Source organism: Salvelinus sp. IW2-2015, linkage group LG8 (assembly GCF_002910315.2).
Source record: "Salvelinus sp. IW2-2015 linkage group LG8, ASM291031v2, whole genome shotgun sequence".
NCBI classification, from domain to species: Eukaryota; Metazoa; Chordata; class Actinopteri; order Salmoniformes; family Salmonidae; genus Salvelinus; species Salvelinus sp. IW2-2015.
Window position 1 is genome coordinate 50470014 of NC_036848.1, and position 20611 is coordinate 50490624.

General features: G+C 43.3%; 1 protein-coding gene across 5 annotated transcripts; it reads left to right on the forward strand.

Annotated features, from left to right (window-relative positions):
- Positions 1 to 7954: 7954 nt before the first annotated feature.
- Positions 7955 to 16123, forward strand: LOC111968078 (ZP domain-containing protein). Of its 5 annotated transcripts, none has more exons than XM_023993611.2 (9): positions 7955 to 8278; positions 11299 to 11344; positions 11509 to 11754; positions 11884 to 12068; positions 12276 to 12536; positions 13121 to 13260; positions 13721 to 13817; positions 14056 to 14245; positions 14455 to 16123. In XM_023993611.2, exons 2-9 carry the CDS (start codon positions 11308 to 11310, stop codon positions 14577 to 14579), a joined length of 1281 nt encoding a protein of 426 aa, XP_023849379.1. In that variant the 5' UTR covers positions 7955 to 8278; positions 11299 to 11307; the 3' UTR covers positions 14580 to 16123. The 5 variants fall into 5 exon arrangements, with proteins under 5 accessions (XP_023849379.1, XP_023849381.1, XP_023849382.1 ...); XM_023993613.2 differs by having other exon boundaries at positions 11509 to 11751; XM_023993614.2 differs by having other exon boundaries at positions 8038 to 8278; positions 11524 to 11754.
- The last annotated feature ends 4488 nt before the right edge of the window (positions 16124 to 20611 follow it).

Below are 20611 nucleotides of genomic sequence, written 5' to 3' on the forward strand. Positions count from 1 at the left end.
CACAGGTGTGAACACTAGCTGCTGAATTGTTCACTTAGAAATCAGAGCTTCAGCGCTATAAAATGCCACAGATGAGCTTTCCTGTTCTGGAGGAAAATGGAAGTTAATGGTGAAGCAAGAGCTGGAGCTGGAGCTGGAGCTGGAGCTGGAGCTGGAGCTGGAGCTGGAGCTGGAGCTGGAGCTGGAGCTGGAGCTGGAGCGGGAGGATTAAGAGGAGGACGACGATGAGGAAGGACAGTTGTCTCAGATGAGATCAGGGCCACATTGGTTGCCCATGTGCTCAACCATGGATTGAGTATGAGGAAGGCTGGGCAGAGACTTCAGCCCAACCTGAGCCGCTATACGGTTGCATCTATCATCCGTACATTCAGAAATGAGAACCGGTAAGTTACCTACCATCTACACTATGCTTTTTATGTATGTATACTGCAGTCTGAAATATCAGTAGGCCTATGTTACTCAGTGATTGTTGACCAATGTTACAGTAATTTCATATTGAAATAAAATAGATTATTTTAGTTTACTGTAACCAATCCTATCATATTTGTGGATCTTCTGCAGAACTGAGAGACAGCCAGGCCATGGAGGAAGACACCGGCTGTTCACACCAGAACAGGAGACCGCTATTGTAAACATGGTGGTGGCAAACAATACCATTAGACTACGAGAAATCCAGAACCACATAATTGCAGATTTACAATATTCAATAATGTTCACCAGGTGGGCTTGTCTACACTGGACCGTGTATTACAGCACAACCGAACCCGGATGAAACAGGTCTACATGGTGCCATTTGAGTGAAACTGAGGTTTAAAGACATTGTGAATGTCCCTGGACAGCGTGGAGGGAATATCACCATGGGCACAGTCGTAAGCCAGCAAGGTGTCCTTATCACCATGCCAACCCTACAACACCGCCCTTCTCATCACATTCCTGGACACACTACATGGCATCCTCATTCCAGCCGTGTAGAGGGGTGGACCAGAGTAGCACAGGTATGTTAACATCAGGGACACCGTGAGTTTCCACCGGGCTGCTCTGGTCCGCAACTGGTTCATCGACCACCCACAATTGATTGTTCTATACCTCCCACCATATTCCCCATTCCTAAACCCAATTGAAGAGTTTATTTCAGCATGGCGATGGAAGGTGTATGACCGCCATCCCCTCGCACGCCTGCCTCTTCTCCAGGCAATGGATGCATGTGGGGGGCTTTCGGTGGCTGGATCCGTCACTCCAGAAGATTCTTTCCCTGCTGTTACATACAACTTTCCCTGGAAAGTGTTACATACAACTCACACGTGTTAAAAATACAGTATTTTGGAAATAAATGACTTGTTTTTGTTACTATTGCATGTGTGTGTTTTTGAGTAGGTAGCCATTACTGGAGCAATATTTTACAACCAGCTACAGTAACACTGAAACTGCAAAAGTTATAAACCTACCGATGGGTTATTCATAGTGTTGAGCACATCAGTTGGTTGGTAGACCGATCTAGTCATGTGACGTGTCATTTTGATGCAAAAAAAAACCATTTTGGAAAGAACACTTGAATGCAATTTTTGCTAGAGATTTGTAGAGTTGGGGTTTGGGAAAATGGCCCAAAGATTCAGCAAACGTGTATAAACTAACACTTGAGATGCTGTTTACCCTGGATGTGTCTCAATTACATCTACTTTCTCACGAGGTGTGCACTTGTTCATTTCCCTTTATAGTTTTGCAATGAAATGACTGGTATATGGAAACTCCCTCTAGCCCATGCTAACACCAATCCAATGCTTCTACATTTGGGGGGAGTAGCGAACGTGAGTTCACTTTAGGAGGAAGGAGAGATTATTGGGATGCACCTTGTGCCACTTTTCAATGTCTGCCTATAGGTGGCAGTACAACGACTAGAAAGACCACTTTGCAACCCAAAGAAGTCAGGGCCAATAATGACCAAGTTGCCATTAGGCACATATCTAGAATGAGCTTTCCATCTTTGAATACTAGCCTTAACAAGTGGAGGGGAAAACCTAAAACTAACTGTAGATCAGTGTCTGGGAGCAACTTAATCCTAAATGGCTTAAGTCATAACACCCCCAGGTACATCCTTTAATCCCCAGGGCTGTAGTAGCTACATATGAGGAAACTTAAGTACAGACCTGGGTTTTTTTTTAAATTGTAGGAAATTAACTTTTAAAATAGCAAAATGTCTCCCACCCCTTCACAAAATGTGAAGAAATGTGCTGTAAAACGACAAACATTATTCTGTGGAAAATAAACTTTTTTGTTACTAAAATACTTTCTCTGCAAATAGATCCCTATTATAGTTTAGAATCCCAGTGCTGAGTTAATGTGTAGTGGCTAATTCTATAGCTGTGTTTGTAGATGGACTGAGGTGAAAGAAGATGAAGGTCATTTTTTTGCTAGTTTTTGCTTTTCTCCAAATAGCTATTTTAGAGTTTTTAAATTGTATAGAAATGCAGTAAATTAGCTTCAACATTCTCAGACCCTGGCCATGGCCTTGCTCCAAACCATGTACATTTGACACATTTGAGTAATTTAGCATACGCTCTTATCCAAAGTGACTTACAGTTAGTGCATTCATCTTAAAATAGCTAGATGGGACAACCACATGTTACAGTCATAGTAAGTCCAGTGTGTCCAAAGTCAGTGCTAGTAAGTCCAAAGTCAGTGCTAGTAGGGGGGAAAGTCAGTGCTAGGAGGGGGAGAAAGTCAGTGCTAGTAGGGGGGAAAGTCAGTGCTAGTAGGGGGGAAAGTCAGTGCTAGTAGGGGGAAGTCAGTGCTAGTAGTGGGGAAAGTCAGTGCTAGAGGGGGGAAAGTCAGTGCTAGTAGGGGGGGAAAGTCAGTGCTAGTAGGGGGGAAAGTCAGTGCTAGTAGGGGGGAAAGTCAGTGCTAGTAGGGGGGGAAAGTCAGTGCTAGTAGGGGGGGAAGTCAGTGCTAGTAGGGGGGAAGTCAGTGCTAGTAGGGGGGGAAAGTCAGTGCTAGGAGGGGGGTGAAAGTCAGTGCTAGTAGGGGGGAAAGTCAGTGCTAGTAGGGGGGAAAGTCAGTGCTAGTAGGAGGGGAAAGTCAGTGCTAGTAGGGGGAAAGTCAAGTGTGAGTGTTTGTTCATGCTTTAAAAAAAAGTTTAACCCCTACTATACATCCAACACATACTCCCCAGCTAAATCCATGTAGTCCTTCCCCATACTTTCCCTAGCCCAGAACACACCCTAACCATAGCCCACCACATCTCTCTGCCATTGATAACCCTGTAATACTTCCCTGGTCTCTGGCTCTACACATTCACACACACACACACACAGCCTCACCAAGCCCTGTTAACCACACTCTCCACACAGACTGCTGAGACACACATTCCACTGGTATGCGAGAGAGAGAAAGTTTACTGTTAATTTGTATTGTTTATTTCACTTTTGTTACTTCACTTAACATAACATGTTAACATATGTTTCCCATGCAATAAAGCCCTTAAATGGAAATTGATGAGAGAAAAAAGAACAATGTAAAGAGAGAGCGAGGAGAGAGAGAAAGAGAGAAAATAAGTGGAAGTACAGCCGTCCTCCCCTCAGCAGCCCCTGTGCTAGGTAGGTTAGTGACTGACTGGCACACTGACTGACTAGCTGGCTGACTGTGGGGTATGAGCTATTTATAGAGGCTTAGAAACCACAGCTTCCTCCTCCTCCCTGCCCCGGCCTGCCTCCCTCCCTCCCTGCCTCCATCCCCCCCTCCCTGCCTGCCAACCCCAACAGATGGTAGGAATGTGTTACAGACTGGAGGAGAGAAACTGCCAAACCTTAAACTGACTGGTTAAGAAGAGAGAGAGAGAGAAGAGAGAGAGAGAGAGAGAGAGAGAGAGAGAGAGAGGAGGAGAGAGAGAGAGAGAGAGGAGAGAGAGAGAGAGAGAGAGAGAGAGAGAGAGAGAGAGAGAGAGAGAGAGAGAGATGGACAGAATGTGAGATAAGTAAGGAGGGGTGGCAGAGAGAAAGAGAGGTTGAGAAAGAGAAAGTGAAAGAGACAGAGAAAGTGACAGAGACAGAGAAAGTGACAGAGACAGAGACAGAGACAGAGACAGAGACAGAGACAGCCTATCTGTTGTAGCTGATAATACTGATAGTATTATATTGATATTATATTATCAATATTATCTGATAATATAAGCTGAGATACCATGCGTAGACATATCAGCAGTACCTGATGTTCCTTAATAAGGTCTCTAAATGGCCCAGAACATATCAATGCTGAAAGACTAAACACTCAACACAGAATGTTTAAAGAAATATATTGAACATTTTACTCACAAAAAACTGTTGCAAAACAACTGTTGCAATCAAATCAAATTGTATTGGTCACATACACATGGTTAGCAGATGTTAATGCGAGTGTTGCGAAATGCTTGTGCTTCTAGTTCCAACAGTGCAGTAATATCTAACAAATAATCTAACAATCCCCCAACAACTACCTAATACACACAAATCTAACAATCCCCCAACAACTACCTAATACACACAAATCTAACAATCCCCCAACAACTACCTAATACACACAAATCTAAAGGGGTGGATGAGAATATGTACATATAAATATATGGCCGAGCTGCATAGGCAAGGTGAAGTAGATGGTATAAAATACAGTATATACTGTACATGTGATATGAGTAATGTAAGATATGTAAACATTATTAAAGTGGCATTGTTTAAAGTGACTAGTGATCCATTTATTAAAGTGTCCAGTGATTGGGTCTCAATGTGGGCAGCAGCCTCTCTGAGTTAGGGATTGCTGTTTAGCAGTCTGATGGTCTTGAGATAGAAGCTGTTTTTCAGTCTCTCGGTCCCAGCTTTGATGCACCTGTACTGACCTCACCTTCTGGATGACAGCGATGTGAGCAGGGGGTGGCTCGGGTGGTTGTTGTCCTTGATGATCTTTTTGGCCTTCCTGTGACATCGGGTGGTGTAGGTGTCCTGGAGGGCAGGTAGTTTGCCCCTGGTGATGCGTTGTGCAGACCTCACTACCTTCTGGAGAGCCTTGCAGTTGAGGGCGGTGCAGTTGCCGTACCAGGCTGTGATACAGCCCGACAGGATGCTCTCGATTGTGCATCTATAAAAGTTTGTGAGTGTTTTTGGTGACAAGCCACATTTCTTCAGCCTTCCTGAGATTGAAGAGGCACTGTTGCGCCTTCTTCGCCACACTGTCTGTGTGGGTGGACCATTTCAGTTTGTCCGTGATGTGTATGCCGAGGAACTTAAAACCTTCCACCTTCTCCATTGCTGTCCCTTCGATGTGGATAGGGGGGTGCTCCCTCAGGTGTTTCCTGAAGTCCACGATCATCTCCTTTGTTTTGTTGACGTTGAGTGTGAGGTTATTTTCCTGACACCACACTCTGAGGGCCCTCACCTCCTCCCTGTAGGCTGTCTCGTCGTTGTTGGTAATCAAGCCTACCACTGTAGTGTCGTCTGCAAACTTGATGATTGAGTTGGAGGCTGATAAAATAATTGATAAGGTTTAAGATAAATTATTAAATTATTCTATCCGGAAACTTAACCATTAGGGATTAGAGGTTATGTAGCATGGATAAGGAGTAATTAAAAATATTAAACATAAGTCCAACTAGGTTAGACTGGGAGAGAGAGAAATGTGTGTGTATGCCTAAGAAAACACATAGAAACAATTAAACTATGGTTGAACCGACCCGGCTATAACTCTGAGAATGTACGATAGGACAGGGAGTACCCCTCCAGGTTTCCTTTATCTGGGGGGGACTGGAACTGTCAGCTGGGTAGTGATAAACTGTGGTGAGAATTCTGGAGAAGAAGATAGCTCTCCTAATGTTAGTGTGCATGGGTTAGAAGAATGTTATAAATAGAATATCTTTGTATATGAACGGCAGAGCTCTTGTGAATAAACTTTGATTTGACTAATTGTGATCTGGGAATTCTGTCTGTTTCATTTAAACCAGAACTTTACACACTCTGGGTTGCAGACCGATTAGAATAATTGAAAATTATAAACATTGATAATAAAATTCTATATCAGAGGCGTGCATGGCCAAGCAGTCATGGGTGAACAGGGAGTACAGGAGAGGGCTGAGAACGCACCCTTGTGAGGCCCCAGTGTTGAGGATCAGCAGGGTGGAGATGTTGTTTCCTACCCTCACCACCTGGGGGTGTCCCGTCAGGAAGTCCAGGATCCAGGTGCACAGGGTGGGGTCGAGACCCAGGGTCTCGAGCTTAATGACGAGTTTGGAGGGTACTATGGTGTTAAATGCTGAGCTGTAGTCGATGAACAGTATTCTTACGTAGGTATTCCTCTTGTCCAGATGGGTTAGGACAGTGTGCAGTGTGATTGTGATTGTGTCGTCTGTGGACCTATTGGGTCGGTAAGCAAATTGGAGTGGGTCTAGGGCAGGGGTGGGCAAACTTTTTGACTCGCGGGCCACAATGGGTTCTAAAATTTGACAGAGGGGCCGGGCCAGGAGCATTTGGAGGGAGTGTTTGGGCCGGATATACTAAAGCATTAAATGTAGTGTGTGCAAACCTCATAGCACAGTAAGAACACTACAACCCAATTTATTAACTGTCTTTCAAATGTGAAAAATAGCCCTTATCAGTTAATAAACGTGAAACGAAGTGAAAATTAAAGTGAAATAAAGAGAAATACGCGCCACTCCAACAACGGTCAATGTGTTTTGAGTGCGCCATCTATTGGGGAAACGTGGGCATTGCAGGGAAAGGGGAAAAAAAGGAGGTTTTTACTATAATTTGGACAAGTTCGGCGGGCCGGATTAAAAAGCCTAACGGGCCGTATGTGGCCCGCGGGCCGTAGTTTGCCCATGTCTGGTCTAGGGTGTCAGGTAGGGTGGAGGTGATATGATCCTTGACTCCTCTCTCAAAGCACGTCATGATGACGGAAGGGAGTGATACGGGGCGATAGTCGTTTAGCTCAGTTACCTTAGCTTTCTTGGGAACAGGAACAATGGTGGCCCTCTTGAAGCATGTGGGAACAGCAGACTGGGATAGGGATTGATTGAATATGTCCGTAAACACACCAGCCAGCTGGTCTGTGCATGCTCTGAGGATGCGGCTAGGGATGCCGTCTGGGCCGGCAGCCTTGCGAGGGTTAACACGTTTAAATGTTTTACTCACGTTGGCTGCGGTGAAGGAGAGCCCGCAGGTTTTGGTAGCGGGCCGTGTCRGTGGCACTGTATTGTCCTCAAAGTGAGCAAAGAAGCTGTTTAGTTTGTCTGGGAGCAAGACATCGGGGTCAGCGACGGGCTGGTTTTCTTTTTGTAGTCCGTGATTGACTGTAGACCCTGCCACATACCTCTCGTGTCTGAGCTTTTGAATTGCGACTCTACTTTGTCTCTATACTGACGCTTAGCTTGTTTAATTGCCTTGCGGAGGGAATAGCTACACTGTTTGTATTCGGTCATGTTTCTGGTCGCCTTGCGCCTTGCGACTCTAAGGAGTAACTGCAATCCATACTTTGGTTTGGTAGACCAAATGTTAGCATTTTCAGATTAAAAATGTGTATGAAGTTCACTGAGCAGGTGTGCAAAGCGGCGGTCACGGCGCTATGCCCATATAAAGAGTTCGTGCTAAACGGCCCTATGCCAAGAAAGGTCAGAGCCCATACACTGTATGCTCAAAGTTGACAAGCTGCGTTATCAACTTCCAACAATGCTCACAATGGACAGTGGCTGATCGGTAATTGACTAAAACCATTTGCACTCTGTGTTTGTGTGGGGCAAGGACCATTCACACTCCGTCACAAAAGCACCAACAGAAACACACATAGAAACTTTTAGTTTTCTCATGATTTGGTTGAGTGTAATTGCGTTGCTGTCCTCTCTATGTCTCTCTCTCTCTCTTTCACACACACGCACGCACGCACGCACGCACGCACGCACGCACGCACACACACACACACACACACACACACACACANAGAGAGAGAGAGAGAGACACTGAATACAACTGACTCCACACTTCACTTCACAAACAGAATGATTATCACGTGAGATAAATGGCATGTGAACAAACTGGTATCTGATTGATATTTTAAGAGGAGCTTTCATTTCCAGWMAGAGCAAAGACAGAGATAGACAGTGACAGTGATATAGATAWCGAGACACGGAAAGACGGAGAGACGACAGAGAGTGATCCAGAGAAACGACAGAGAGAGCGATCCAGAGAGACGACAGACAAAGTGATCCAGAGAGAGGGTCATAGAAGAGAGAGTGACAGAATAAGACACCAGCTGTGATATCTAACTGAAGGTAACACTTCACCATCATCATTACAATAAGTTCAGCATTGATACTATCATATTCAAGTCAATCTGTGAGTCCATTGAAAAAGCCAGCATGTTCAATACTATATTTATATTAAACGTCAATACAATACAATTCAAATCAATATAGTTGTAAAGTATACAAGAGGCTGGTGGGAGGAGCTACAGGTGAATGGGCTCATTGTAATGGCTGGAATGGAATTATTGGAACGGAATCAAACRTCCAGAAATTACAACGAGCCTATCCTTCTATAGCTCCTCCCACCAGCCTCCACTGCAGTAGATGAATAAGTGAACTTTCTTATTCCCTGTGACGTGACGCTTGCAGAACCCTGTGTGGCAGAAAGCACAATTACAGTCTTCTGACATTGCAATACAGTGGAGTCGAATGAGTTGGAATATCAAATGCTCAAGATTTTTCAAAAAACATTTCAGTGAACGTAACTAACGCTATTTTAATACAATTATAATTATCATCATCATCCTCTTCATCATTATCATCATGGGGTGTTCATTCTGGATTCACCAGGATAAATTAACACTACATTATTCATATTATTATTTATTGTATTATAATTTATGTTTTTTATTTAACCTTTATTTTAACAGGGAAGACATATTGAGAACTAGGTCTCATTTACAAAAAATAGCCATTATATCAAAACTATAACTACATCTACAGTACTAGTCAAAAATGTGGACACACCTAATTCCAGGGTTTCATGGACTGTTGTTCCAGGTGACTACCTCATGAAGCTGGTTGAGAGAATGCTAAGAGTGTGCAAAACTGTCATCAAGGCAAAGGGTGGCTACTTTGAAGAATCTCAAATATAATATATATTTTGATTTGTCTAACACTTTTTGGGTTACTACATGATTCCATATGTGTTATTTCATTGTTTTGATGTCTTCACTATTATTTGAYAATGTAGAAAATAGTAAAAATAAAGAAAAATGTGTAGGTTGTCCAAAYGTTTAACTGGTACTGTATATATGTATGTATATATATGTACGAACACATTAAAATACAAAAACAGTGMTGGGAAGCGCAAATAAATCATCACAAATCCCCCAGAAACTGTTACATTCCTCTACAAATAAGTCCCCAATCAATACTTTAAATTTCCCAAATGGCACCARAACATAATTAACATGATGAATCAATACCATTGATAATCCAGTTACTTCGAGGACAATTCCATCACAATAAAAACAGTTATACTGTAAGTGTATATGCACAGATTTGCTAGAAATGTTGGTGTTTTATTGTTTTTGTCAGTCACATTGCATGATTTCTCACATGAGTCATTTYTRGAACCTCTGGTCGAGTTCCTGCCCATGGATTTGCAGGCGTTGCATTGCATCACCCATTGGTTGCGTGCCACGTCAACGACTGWGCAGTCGGGCATCAGATTTTGCTATATGATATGTGGTTAGCTCATATGTTAAATACCTATCCATGCGTTGTAAGATCTGGCATGCGTCTGCAACGTAGTCGGGCAGGAACTCAACCTCTATTTCACCCTAGTCTACAGTGTACTATTATTCCCAGAGTGCCATTGACTTCCCAGGGTGTAATGCTCTACTAGCAAGCCCACTAGTCTACAGTGTACTATTATTCCCAGAGTGCCATTGACTTCCCAGGGTGTAATGCTCTACTAGCAAGCCCAGCTAAAGTAGTCTAAATATATTGCATGGGTGTATCAAATCAAAGTGTATTTGTCACGTGCGCCAAATACAACAGGTAGATCTTACAGTGAAATGCTTACTTACAAGCCCTAACCAATAGTGCAATTTAAGTTWAAAAAAAATAGGTATTARGTAAACAATAGAGAAGGAAAAATAATTAAAAGAAAACAGTAAAATGACAGTGAAAATAACAGTAGCGAGACTATATACAGGTGTTACGGTACAGTCAATGTGCAGGGGCACCGGTTAGTCGGGCTAATTGAGGTAATATGTACATTAATGTATAGTTAAAGTGACTATGCATAGATGATTAACAGAGAGACGCAGCAGCGTAAAAGAGGGGTATTTCCACATGATTTAAGTGTTGTAATCCAATTTGCGATAGATTTTCTTGCAAATATTCTCAAATCTGTCTAAAACAATATGTGCATTTTCTCACTAAACAGACTTATTGCGGATAAAAGGCTTTGAGTGATGACGTAGTGCACATAAAAAATAACATTTGCCACTAAATTCCCATCTAACAAATGAAAAAGTTAAATGGTTTTCCATCATTTTCAACTCTACAACTCTAGACGGGTTGGTCTCAAAAACTGTTTCGTTAAATAGCAAATGTGCCCACAATGGTCTTGGCATATGCACTTGAACCAACCGCTCACAGCTACAGTGCAGGTAGTCTACCAACACAAATTCGACCATGTCGAACAAACAAATTGGTTGTGACTTTTTAATGTGTCAGGTAATTAATCTGTATGAAATGGTTGGAATGAAATGTGGTTATCGTCACCATTATAGTCAAAAGTAATTTGAATGTAGATGCTCATTTGGCTAACGAACGCCGCTACAATACTGTATCATAGCCTTTTTCACTCCTTCGAACAACGTGCACTTTTATTACATTGCACTGGTTCTTAGTCATTGAATGCTAATTGACGAACCCAGCAAATTAAACATCCCAGGTCTGTGGTATTTTTCTGAAAAACAAATCCAGTCACCGGAGGCACATCTATTATGAGAAACAGTTTGCCAGTCCACTCTGATTGTAAAATGTGTGAAGCACGGTCAAATAAATGTTTATATCCAACTTTTCCCGAAGCTCACTGCCCATCTCTGGTAGTGGGAAGCCATCTTTGATGACGTAATTGTCTTGCGCAACTACTGGTATGGGGAGAGAGCTTCGGGAAACATAAAATGAATCTGAAAATGTGTAAGACATCCCGAAATACTTAATAATAACAATCCAAATGTCCATTTTGCCCTTTAGTCCAGTATAGCAGCTTTGCATGTGATGCATTGTTTCTCTCTTACTTTACATAGTGTGAAGCCATGGAAAAAACAGTGTTCCTGGTCATTCTGTTGTCAGGTCAGTAAAGGAATAACAGAATTGAAAGTTTTTGCATTACCTACTTAATAAATAATACATCATTATTTTGTGGAATACATTTAATATAAATTATGTATAAATTAGGAAGTGTTCTTTTGACAATTTAAACCATCTGTTGCACATGTTTCAATTAATATTTTCAGGGCTGTGTCCTACAGTAACAAAAGCCACAACCATGGTACAAACTATGGAACCTGTTACTACCCAACCCCAAACAACGGAACCTGTTGCTACCCAACCCCAAACAGCGGAACCTGTTACTACCCAACCCCAAACAACGGAACCTGTTGCTACACAACCCCAAACAACGGAACCTGTTGCTACCCAACCCCAAACAACGGAACCTGTTACTACCCTACCCCAAACAACAACACTCCCTACTACAGGTGGTAGGTCTACTGAGAAAAACTGGTGCAAACGCAATGCTAATCTGGTTTGTGAATCTGTGTAATGTTAAACTGCCCGAGCAGATCTCTACTCTCTGACAAGCATAGCATCCTCTCATATCCTCGTTTTAGTGACTGTTTCCAAAGCAAGTGTGGTCTGCAACGAGACCAGCATGACGGTGGCTGTGGAGAAGGCCTCCATCGTGGGTCTCTATGAGGACCACCTGCGTCTTAATGACCCGTCCTGCAGTCTGAGCTCCAATAGCAGCCACGTCTTCAGGACCCTGGCCCTCAACACCTGCGGCACCCAGCTGGAGGTCTGGACTTGTATTCACAAAAATAAGTGCCTAACCAGGATCAGATCCTCCCTGTCCCTATAATCATATTCATTATGATCTAAAATGGAAATCGGCTCCTATATCAGCACAGTATTACATATTTGACGTATTATTTCAACCAGATCTTTGCCATTTATATCACACTGACAGTGATCATCAATTAAAGCAAAATATGTTGCTTTTCAGGAGGAAGAGGACAACCTAATCTTCAGAAACGAGATCACTTCCTTTGAGGACTCCAGTGCCGTGATCACCAAGAGGGACGAGATGGAGATCGAATTCTGGTGTGTCTACCCCAAGAAGGGCAACGTGAGCCTGGATTTCCTGGCCCACAAGATTCCGTACATTTTCAGAGAGAAGGGCTTCGGGAAGTTCACCTACCAGTTTGAGTTCTACCAGAGTAGTAGTTTCAACAGGATGGTGGATCCAGCCAGTTACCCAGTGGAGGTGTGTATGTAGCGTAACTAGTTCACTGAACTATGCTTGCTTAATGTGTTACCTAGCTTGACACCTTAAGATCCAGACTGATTAGGTTTTAGATCAGTGGGCAAACACGATCTTGATCCATGCAGACAGCCCAGATTCATAGAACAAGAAATTGCATCGTCTTTGCTGCTTTAGGGCGGCAGGCAGCCTAGTGGATAAGAGCTCAGGGCTTTTAACCAAAAGGTCACTGGTTCGAATCCCGAGCCGACTAGGTTAAAAAATCTGTCAACGTGTCCTTGACCAAGGCACCTAACCGTAATTGCTCCTGTAAGTCACTCTGGATAAGAACGTCTGCGAAATGACAACAATTCAAATTATGTACTTTCCCGACATTATATATAGCTATATTGAGTTAACTAATAAATAATTTCAATTTATCCTAAAGAGGATCTAGCCAATGTACAGGCTAATTGGTTATGTCACAGATCTAGAATCAGCTTACCGTACCCAAATCTTGACCCTTTGGGTTGGTGCAAGGGAGTAAAACTAACAAACTGACCTTAGATCAGTGTCATAGGACAACATCACCTTCTCTGTGGTTCCAGGTGGAACTGAAAGAGATGGTCTACATGGAGATCACGTCCACGTCCTCAGTCCCCAACACTGAAGTGTTTGTGGAGTCATGCATGGCCACGCCAACAGACAATCCCAACGACCCAGAGCACTACAGCATCATCCAAAACGGGTCAGTGACAAACACTAAGACCCTGACCAAACCGGCCACAAGTGTTTCATGAAGAAAGTATGCATATTTTCCCTGTTTTTTTCAGCCTTCTCACCATTAAATCGAGTTAAGGAGGAAATTGACACCTTTGCAGCCTGAATGGAGAATGTTTTAGGTACGAACCAGTCTATGGGGGATACGAGTGTATAGCCGGCTGCATACAGTGCATTTGGACAGATGAAACAACTCAATATCACCATCTGCCGGCCTTTGAGCTAGTTTCCCTATAAGTCATTGCTTCACTGGTGTGTATGCTCACATATAGGCTGCATCCCAAATAGGGTTCTGGTCAAAAGTAGGGTACTGTGTAGGGAATAAGGTGCCATTCGGGACACAGACTTAGTTTATTGCAGCGCCCCTTCCAGGTAAAACATTGCATTTTTGGAATGACCCACTAACTTACCGTATATTCTTTCCCCAGCTGCAAGAAGGACGAAACTGTTCAGATCTACTCTAGTTCCCAATCCCAGTTCCATTTTGCAATGGAAGCTTTCAAATTCATTGGTATGCATGACCAGGTAAATACAGTGAGGTACTAAGCTGGGTTAAAGAGCACCTGTTGGCTTACACTGCCTGACTGGGTGGGCTATGTGTTTGAAGTTGTTTTACCTATTCAAACCACCTTTTTCTATATAAGTAGAGACTGCATTAATTCAGTAAAGTTAATCTCTACCATGTGTTGTGTTTTGAGTTGCAATTCAGTCACCTCTGATTCCAATTTCCCATGAGCTTGATTGTGACCTGTGACACCTCCAGGTGTACATCAGCTGTGCAGTGGTCCTGTGTGAGACGGGGAATACCAACACCCGCTGTGCTCAGGGCTGCATCAATGACACTACGGCCACAACTCCCCAGCATCGTCAAGAGAGAGAGGCCGCCCTGGAGACCAACCCGCACTACATCTCCCAGGGGCCTTTGCGTGTGAGGCGGAGTGCCGACACCAAAGGTAATTATGAAAATCTGGTCAACTGAATGATTTCGTCAGATTTAGATATATGGCCCCAATACTTTAAATCAAGTGGGATAAAGTATTTAGCCAACAACTGTAGATAATGTGTTAAATGCATATCTAAATTTCAATCCCTTTTGCATTGTGGAAATACTAATAGTGGAGTAGGCAAACTCCCTTTCAATAAATTCCTTTTCCCTCTCCAGCTGCTGATGTGGCTTTGAACCTGAATTTGTTGTTCATCGCTGGCAGCTTCCTGGCAGCAGTCGCCATGGTGTGTGGAGTGGTCATGTACAGATCCAGGGAGTCAAAGGACAAATATCAACCTTGACACACTTTGACTGGTTTTCTTTTTAACAATCATTACATTTACTGCACTTAAAGGACCTATGTGTAATATTTTTGCATTATAATTTCAGAAAATGTCCTTAAAGGTCCAACGCAGAACTTTTATATCAATATCAAATCCTTTCTGGGTAACAATTGAGTACCTTACTGTGATTGTTAAAAAAAATAAGCTTTTTCTCAAGCAAGAATTTTGCTAGGACTGTGTGGGAGTTGTTTGAATAGGGAGGAGAAAACCGAAAATTAACTGTTATTGGCAGAGAGGTTTGGAACTCTCTTTCTAATTGATCTATTAATTAATTTACCACAAGGTGATGTCACCATGGAAGGCCAAAACAAGCGGAAGTTTCAGGTGGACTTGATCATCATTTTCACAATTTCACAGTATTATTCCAACCTCATAGTGTGAAAATATATATAAAACACAGGGAAATCAAGTTTTTGACTGCACAGGGCCTTTAATATATCTCCAGCAATAGTGAAATAATAATTTTTCACCCAAAAAATTATCCCAAAATGTTATTGGGCCCAAAGAAAACTGTATTCAAGTGGTGCAGCCTTTTTATTGCTCAACAAAAGACGGACCGTCTGTTGTCAAATTGACTGGGGCCAGTAAAGGGCAGGCATCAAACATGTAGAAATCACTTAGCACCAGTCAATTTGAGAGCAAGAGATTTGCTGGCCCCAGTCAATTTGACAACAAGAGATTTGCTGGCACCAGTCAATTTGAGAGCAAGAGATTTGCTGGCCCCAGTCAATTTGAGAGCAAGAGATTTGCTGGCCCCAGTCAATTTGACAATAAGAGATTTGCTGGCACCAGTCAATTTGAGAGCAAGAGATTTGCTGGCCCCAGTCAATTTGAGAGCAAGAGATTTGCTGGCCCCAGTCAATTTGAGAGCAAGAGATTTGCTGGCCCCAGTCAATTTGACAATAAGAGGTTTGCTGACCCCAGTCAATTTGACAACAATAGATTTGTTTGTTGACCAATAAGATGACTGCACCATTAGAATACAATTTTATGTGGGCCCAATAAAAAATGTTGGGCCCAGACATATCTGTAACTGTATATTAAGGAAATGTTCTGAAATTACAATGCAAAAATATTACATATAGCTCCTTTCAAAGCTATCTCAGGTGGTTTGAACACTAACTAAATCTGTAATTTCTTGTAATATTTAGTGAATTGGGAAAAATGAAGGATACATTGTTTTTGGAGGAACACTTTGTATCACAGGAGGTTGATGGCACCTTAATTGGGGAGGGTGGGCTCATAGTAATGGCTGGAACGGAATCAATGGAATGGTAATCGAACACATCAAACACATGATTTCCATGTGTTTGATACCATTCCATTCACTCCATTCCGACCATTATTATGAGCCGTCCTCCCCTCAGCAGCCTCCTGTGCTTTGTATTAATGACTAAATACTCTATGTTGCTCTTTTAATTGTCTCATTGATAAGAATTACGGTAAAATTGAATGAGAAATGTGAGAATGAGTTAATTAAACATTTGGTACAGTATGTTTCACACATTGTCTGCTTCTCCCTTTCCCTTACCTATGACCATGTCAAAGATTTAATCACAACTGGATCCGGCCTCTATCACTAATCCAGGCCCTTAGAAGTAACATTTACATTACATTTAAGTCATTTAGCAGACGCTCTTATCCAGAGCGACTTACAAATTGGAAAGTTCATACATATTCATCCTGGTCCCCCCGTGGGGGATGAACCCACAACCCTGGCGTTGCAAGCGCCATGCTCTACCAACTGAGCCACACGGGAACCCCAGCACAGGAGGTTGGTGCCACCTTAATTGGGTAGGACAGTTTCTTGGTAACGGCAGGAGCGGAATCAGTGGAATGGTATCAAACACATCAAGGTGCAAAATGGGAGTGAGAGAGATATTACAGGATTATGGGTACTAAGCAAGTCTACGTCATGGATGTTTGGCTACTTCTGGGCTACAGCACCCAATATCATAAACTGAGCACTCCAGATTGTTGACTTTGTCTGCTTTATGTAGTCAGACATTACCGACACACTAATACATAGAAGAGGGGAGGGAAAAGAGGGCAATAGCAATGCAAATCTGGTTCTGCTTAAGCCAGCTCTATAGCCCTATATTCAAACATGACCATGACAGAGGAGTGGGCTGAATCAGAAACACTAGCATCCAGGCTAGGGATATGCTAACTATTAGCAGAAACAGACTGGCATCCAGGTTAGGGATATGGTAACTATTAGCAGAAACAGACTAGCATCTAGGCTAGGGATATGCTAACTATTAGCAGAAACAGACTGGCATCCAGGTTAGGGATATGCTAACTATTAGCAGAAACAGACTAGCATCTAGGCTAGGGATATGCTAACTATTAGCAGAAACAGACTGGCATCCAGGTTAAGGACATGCTAACTATTAGCAGAAACAGACTAGCATCTAGGCTAGGGATATGCTAACTATTAGCAGAAACAGACTGGCATCCAGGTTAGGGATATGCTAACTATTGAATTATTATTCAATTCTGACCTTACGAGCTCTGGAGCCTGCTGGTTTTCTGTTCTACCTGATAATTAATTGCACCCACCTCGCATCCCAGGTCTAAATCAGTCCCAGATTAGAGACGAACAATGAAAAAACTCAGTGGAACTCACTTCGAGGTGGAGAGTTGAGGGCTCGAATGGTTTTTACATTTAATGGAATACTTTGTCGGTCAAAAGAGTTGAGAAAGAGAGTCCTGTATAGACCACCTTGATGCAAGCAGCGAATAGAATGGACACTGATGCAACAAGGGGGAAATAACTATGTTAATTTACTTCTGTAGGTTATAAAATATAAAATGGTGCCGGAGAAGAAGGTTGACATTCTACGTATCCCCAACCGATTGTGTTATTTTGTTTGTTTATTTGCGTTGTTCGTAACTTATTTTGCACATAATGTTGCCGTTTTCGTCTCTTATGACCAAAAACATCAGGACTGCGATTACTATTTTTTTCCTTTAACGAGTCTGAAGCCCAACGCGAATGATATACTGCTTTCTCGGGAACAGGCCCAGATCCCCGTGATTTTCTTGAAGAGGAGGCGGAGAAAAAGTGGCCAGAGGGCGGGCTGCCTTTTGAGAATTCGTAGGCAAACAAATAAACGCCCACTTCCTTTCATTCTGCTAGCAAACGTGCAATCTTTGGAGAATAAAATCGATGACCTACGCGCAAGATTAAACTTCCAACGGGACATTCAAAAATGTAATATCTTATAATTCACAGAGTCGTGGTTGAACGACGACACTATCAACATACAGCTGGCTGGTTATACGATGTACCGGCAGGATAGAACGGCGAAGTGTGGTAAGACAAGGAGCGGCGGACTATGTCTTTTTGTAAATTACAGCTGGTGCACAATATCTAAGGAAGTCTTCAGCTATTGCTCGACTGAGGTAGAGTATCTCACGATAAGCTGTAGACCACACTATCTACCTAGAGAGTTTTCATCTGTATTCTTTGTCACTGTTTACATACCACCACAGACTGAGGCTGGCACTAAGACAGCATTGAATGAGCTGTATTCTGCCATAAAAAAACAAGAAGACGCTCACCCAGAGGTGGCGTTCTTAGTAGCCGGGGACTTTAATGCAGGGAAACTGAAATCCATTTCACCAAATTTCTATCAGCATGTGCAACCAGAGGGAAAAAAACTCTGGACCACCTTTACTCCACACACAGAGATGCATACAAAGCTCTCCCTCGCTCTCCATTTGGCAAATCTGACTATAATTCTATCCTCCTGATTCCTGCTTTCAAGCAAATATTAAAGCAGGAAGCACCAGTGACTAGATCATAAAATAAAAGTGGTCAGATGAAGCAGATGCTAAGCTACAGGACTGTTTTGAAAGCACAGACTGGAATATGTTTCGTGATTCCTCCGATGGCATTGAGGAGTACACCACATCAGTCATTGGCTTCATCAATAAGTGCATCGATGACGTCCTCCCCACAGTGACCGTACATACATACCCCAACCAGAAGCCATGGATTACAGGCAACATCCGCACTGAGCTAAAGGTTAGAGCTGCGGGTTTCAAGGAGCGGGACTCTAACCCGGAAGCTTATAAGAAATCCCACTATGCCCTCTGACGAACCATCAAACAGGCAAAGCATCAATACAGGACTAACATCGAATAGTACTACACTGGCTGTGACACTCGTCGGATGTGGCAGGGCTTGCAAACCATTACAGACTACCAAGGGAAGCACAGTCGAGAGCTGCCCAGTGACACGAGCCTACCAGATGAGATAAACTACTTCTATGCTCGCTTCAAGGCAAATAACACTGAAACATGAAGGAGCGCACCAGCTGTTCCGGAAGACTGTGTGATCACGCTCTCTGCAGCCGATGTGAGTAAGACCTTTAAACAGGTCAACATTCACAAGGCCGCAGCGCCAGACAGATTACCAGGACGTGTACTGCAAGAATGCGCTGACCAACTGGCAAGTGTCTTCACTGACATTTTCAACCTCTCCCTGTCCGAGTCTGTAATACCAACATGTTTTAAGCAGACCATCATAGTGCCTGTGCCCAAGAACACTAAGGTAATCAGCCTAAATGACTACCGACCCGTAGCACTCACGCCTGTAACAATGAAGTGCTTTGAATGGCTGGTCATTGCTTACATCAACACCCTTATCCCAGAAACCCAAGACCCATTCCAATTTGCATACCGCCCCAACAGATCCACAGATGATGTAATCTCTATTGCACTCCACACAGCCATTTCCCACGTGGACAAAGGAACACCTATGTGAGAATGCTATTCATTGACTACAGCTCAGCATTCAACACCATAGTGCCCTCAAAGCTCATCAATAAGCTAAGGACCCTGGACTAAACACCTCCCTCTGCAACTGGTTCCTGGACTTCCTGACGGGCTGCCCGCAGGTGGTAAGGGTAGGTAACAACACATCTGCCAAGCTGATCCTCAACACAGGGGCCCCTCAAGGGTGCGTGCTCAGTCCCCTCCTGTACTCCCTGATCACTCATGACTGCACGGCCAGGCACGACTCCAACACCATCATTAAGTTTGCAGATGACACAACAGTGGTAGGCCTGATCACCGACAACGACGAGACAGCCTACAGGGCGGCGGTCAGAGACCTGGCCGTTTGGTGCCAGGACAACAACCTCTCCCTCAACGTGATCAAGACAAAGGAGAAGATAGTGGACTACAGGAAAAAGAGGACCGAGCACGCCCCCATTCTCATTGACGGGGCTGCAGTGGAGCAGGTTGAGAGCTTCAAGTTCCTTGTTGTCACCAACCAACTAACATGATCCAAGCACACCAAGACAGTCGTGAAGAGGGCATGACAAAACCTATTCCCCCTCAGGAGACTGAAAAGATTTGGCATGGGTCCTCAGATCCTCAAAAGGTTCTACAGCTGCACCATCGAGAGCATCCTGACTGGTTGCATCACTGCCTGGTATGGCAACTGCTCGGCCTCTGACCGCAAGGCACCACAGAGGGTAGTGCAAATGACCCAGTACATCACTGGGGCTAAGCTTCCTGCCATCCAGGACCTCTATACCAGGAGGAAGGCACTAAAAATTGTCAAAGACTTCAGCCACCCTAGTCATAGACTGTTTTCTCTGCTACCGCACAGCAAGCGGTACCGGTCCAAGAGGCTTCTAAACAATTTCTACCCCAAGCCATAAGACTCCTGAACATCTAATCAAATGGCTACCCAGACTATTTGCATTGCCCCCCTCTTTTACACCGCTGCTACTCTCTGTTGTTATCATCTATTCATGGTCATTTTAATAACTCTACCTACATGTATGTATTACCTCAACTAACCGGTGCCCCCGCACATTGACTCTGTACCGGTACCCCCCTGTACAGTGTATAGTCTCGCTATTGTTATTTACTGCTGCTCTTTAATCATTTGTTACTTTTATTTCTTATTCTCATCCATATTTTTTTATACTGCATTGTTGGTTAGGGGCTCGTAAGTAAGCATTTCACTG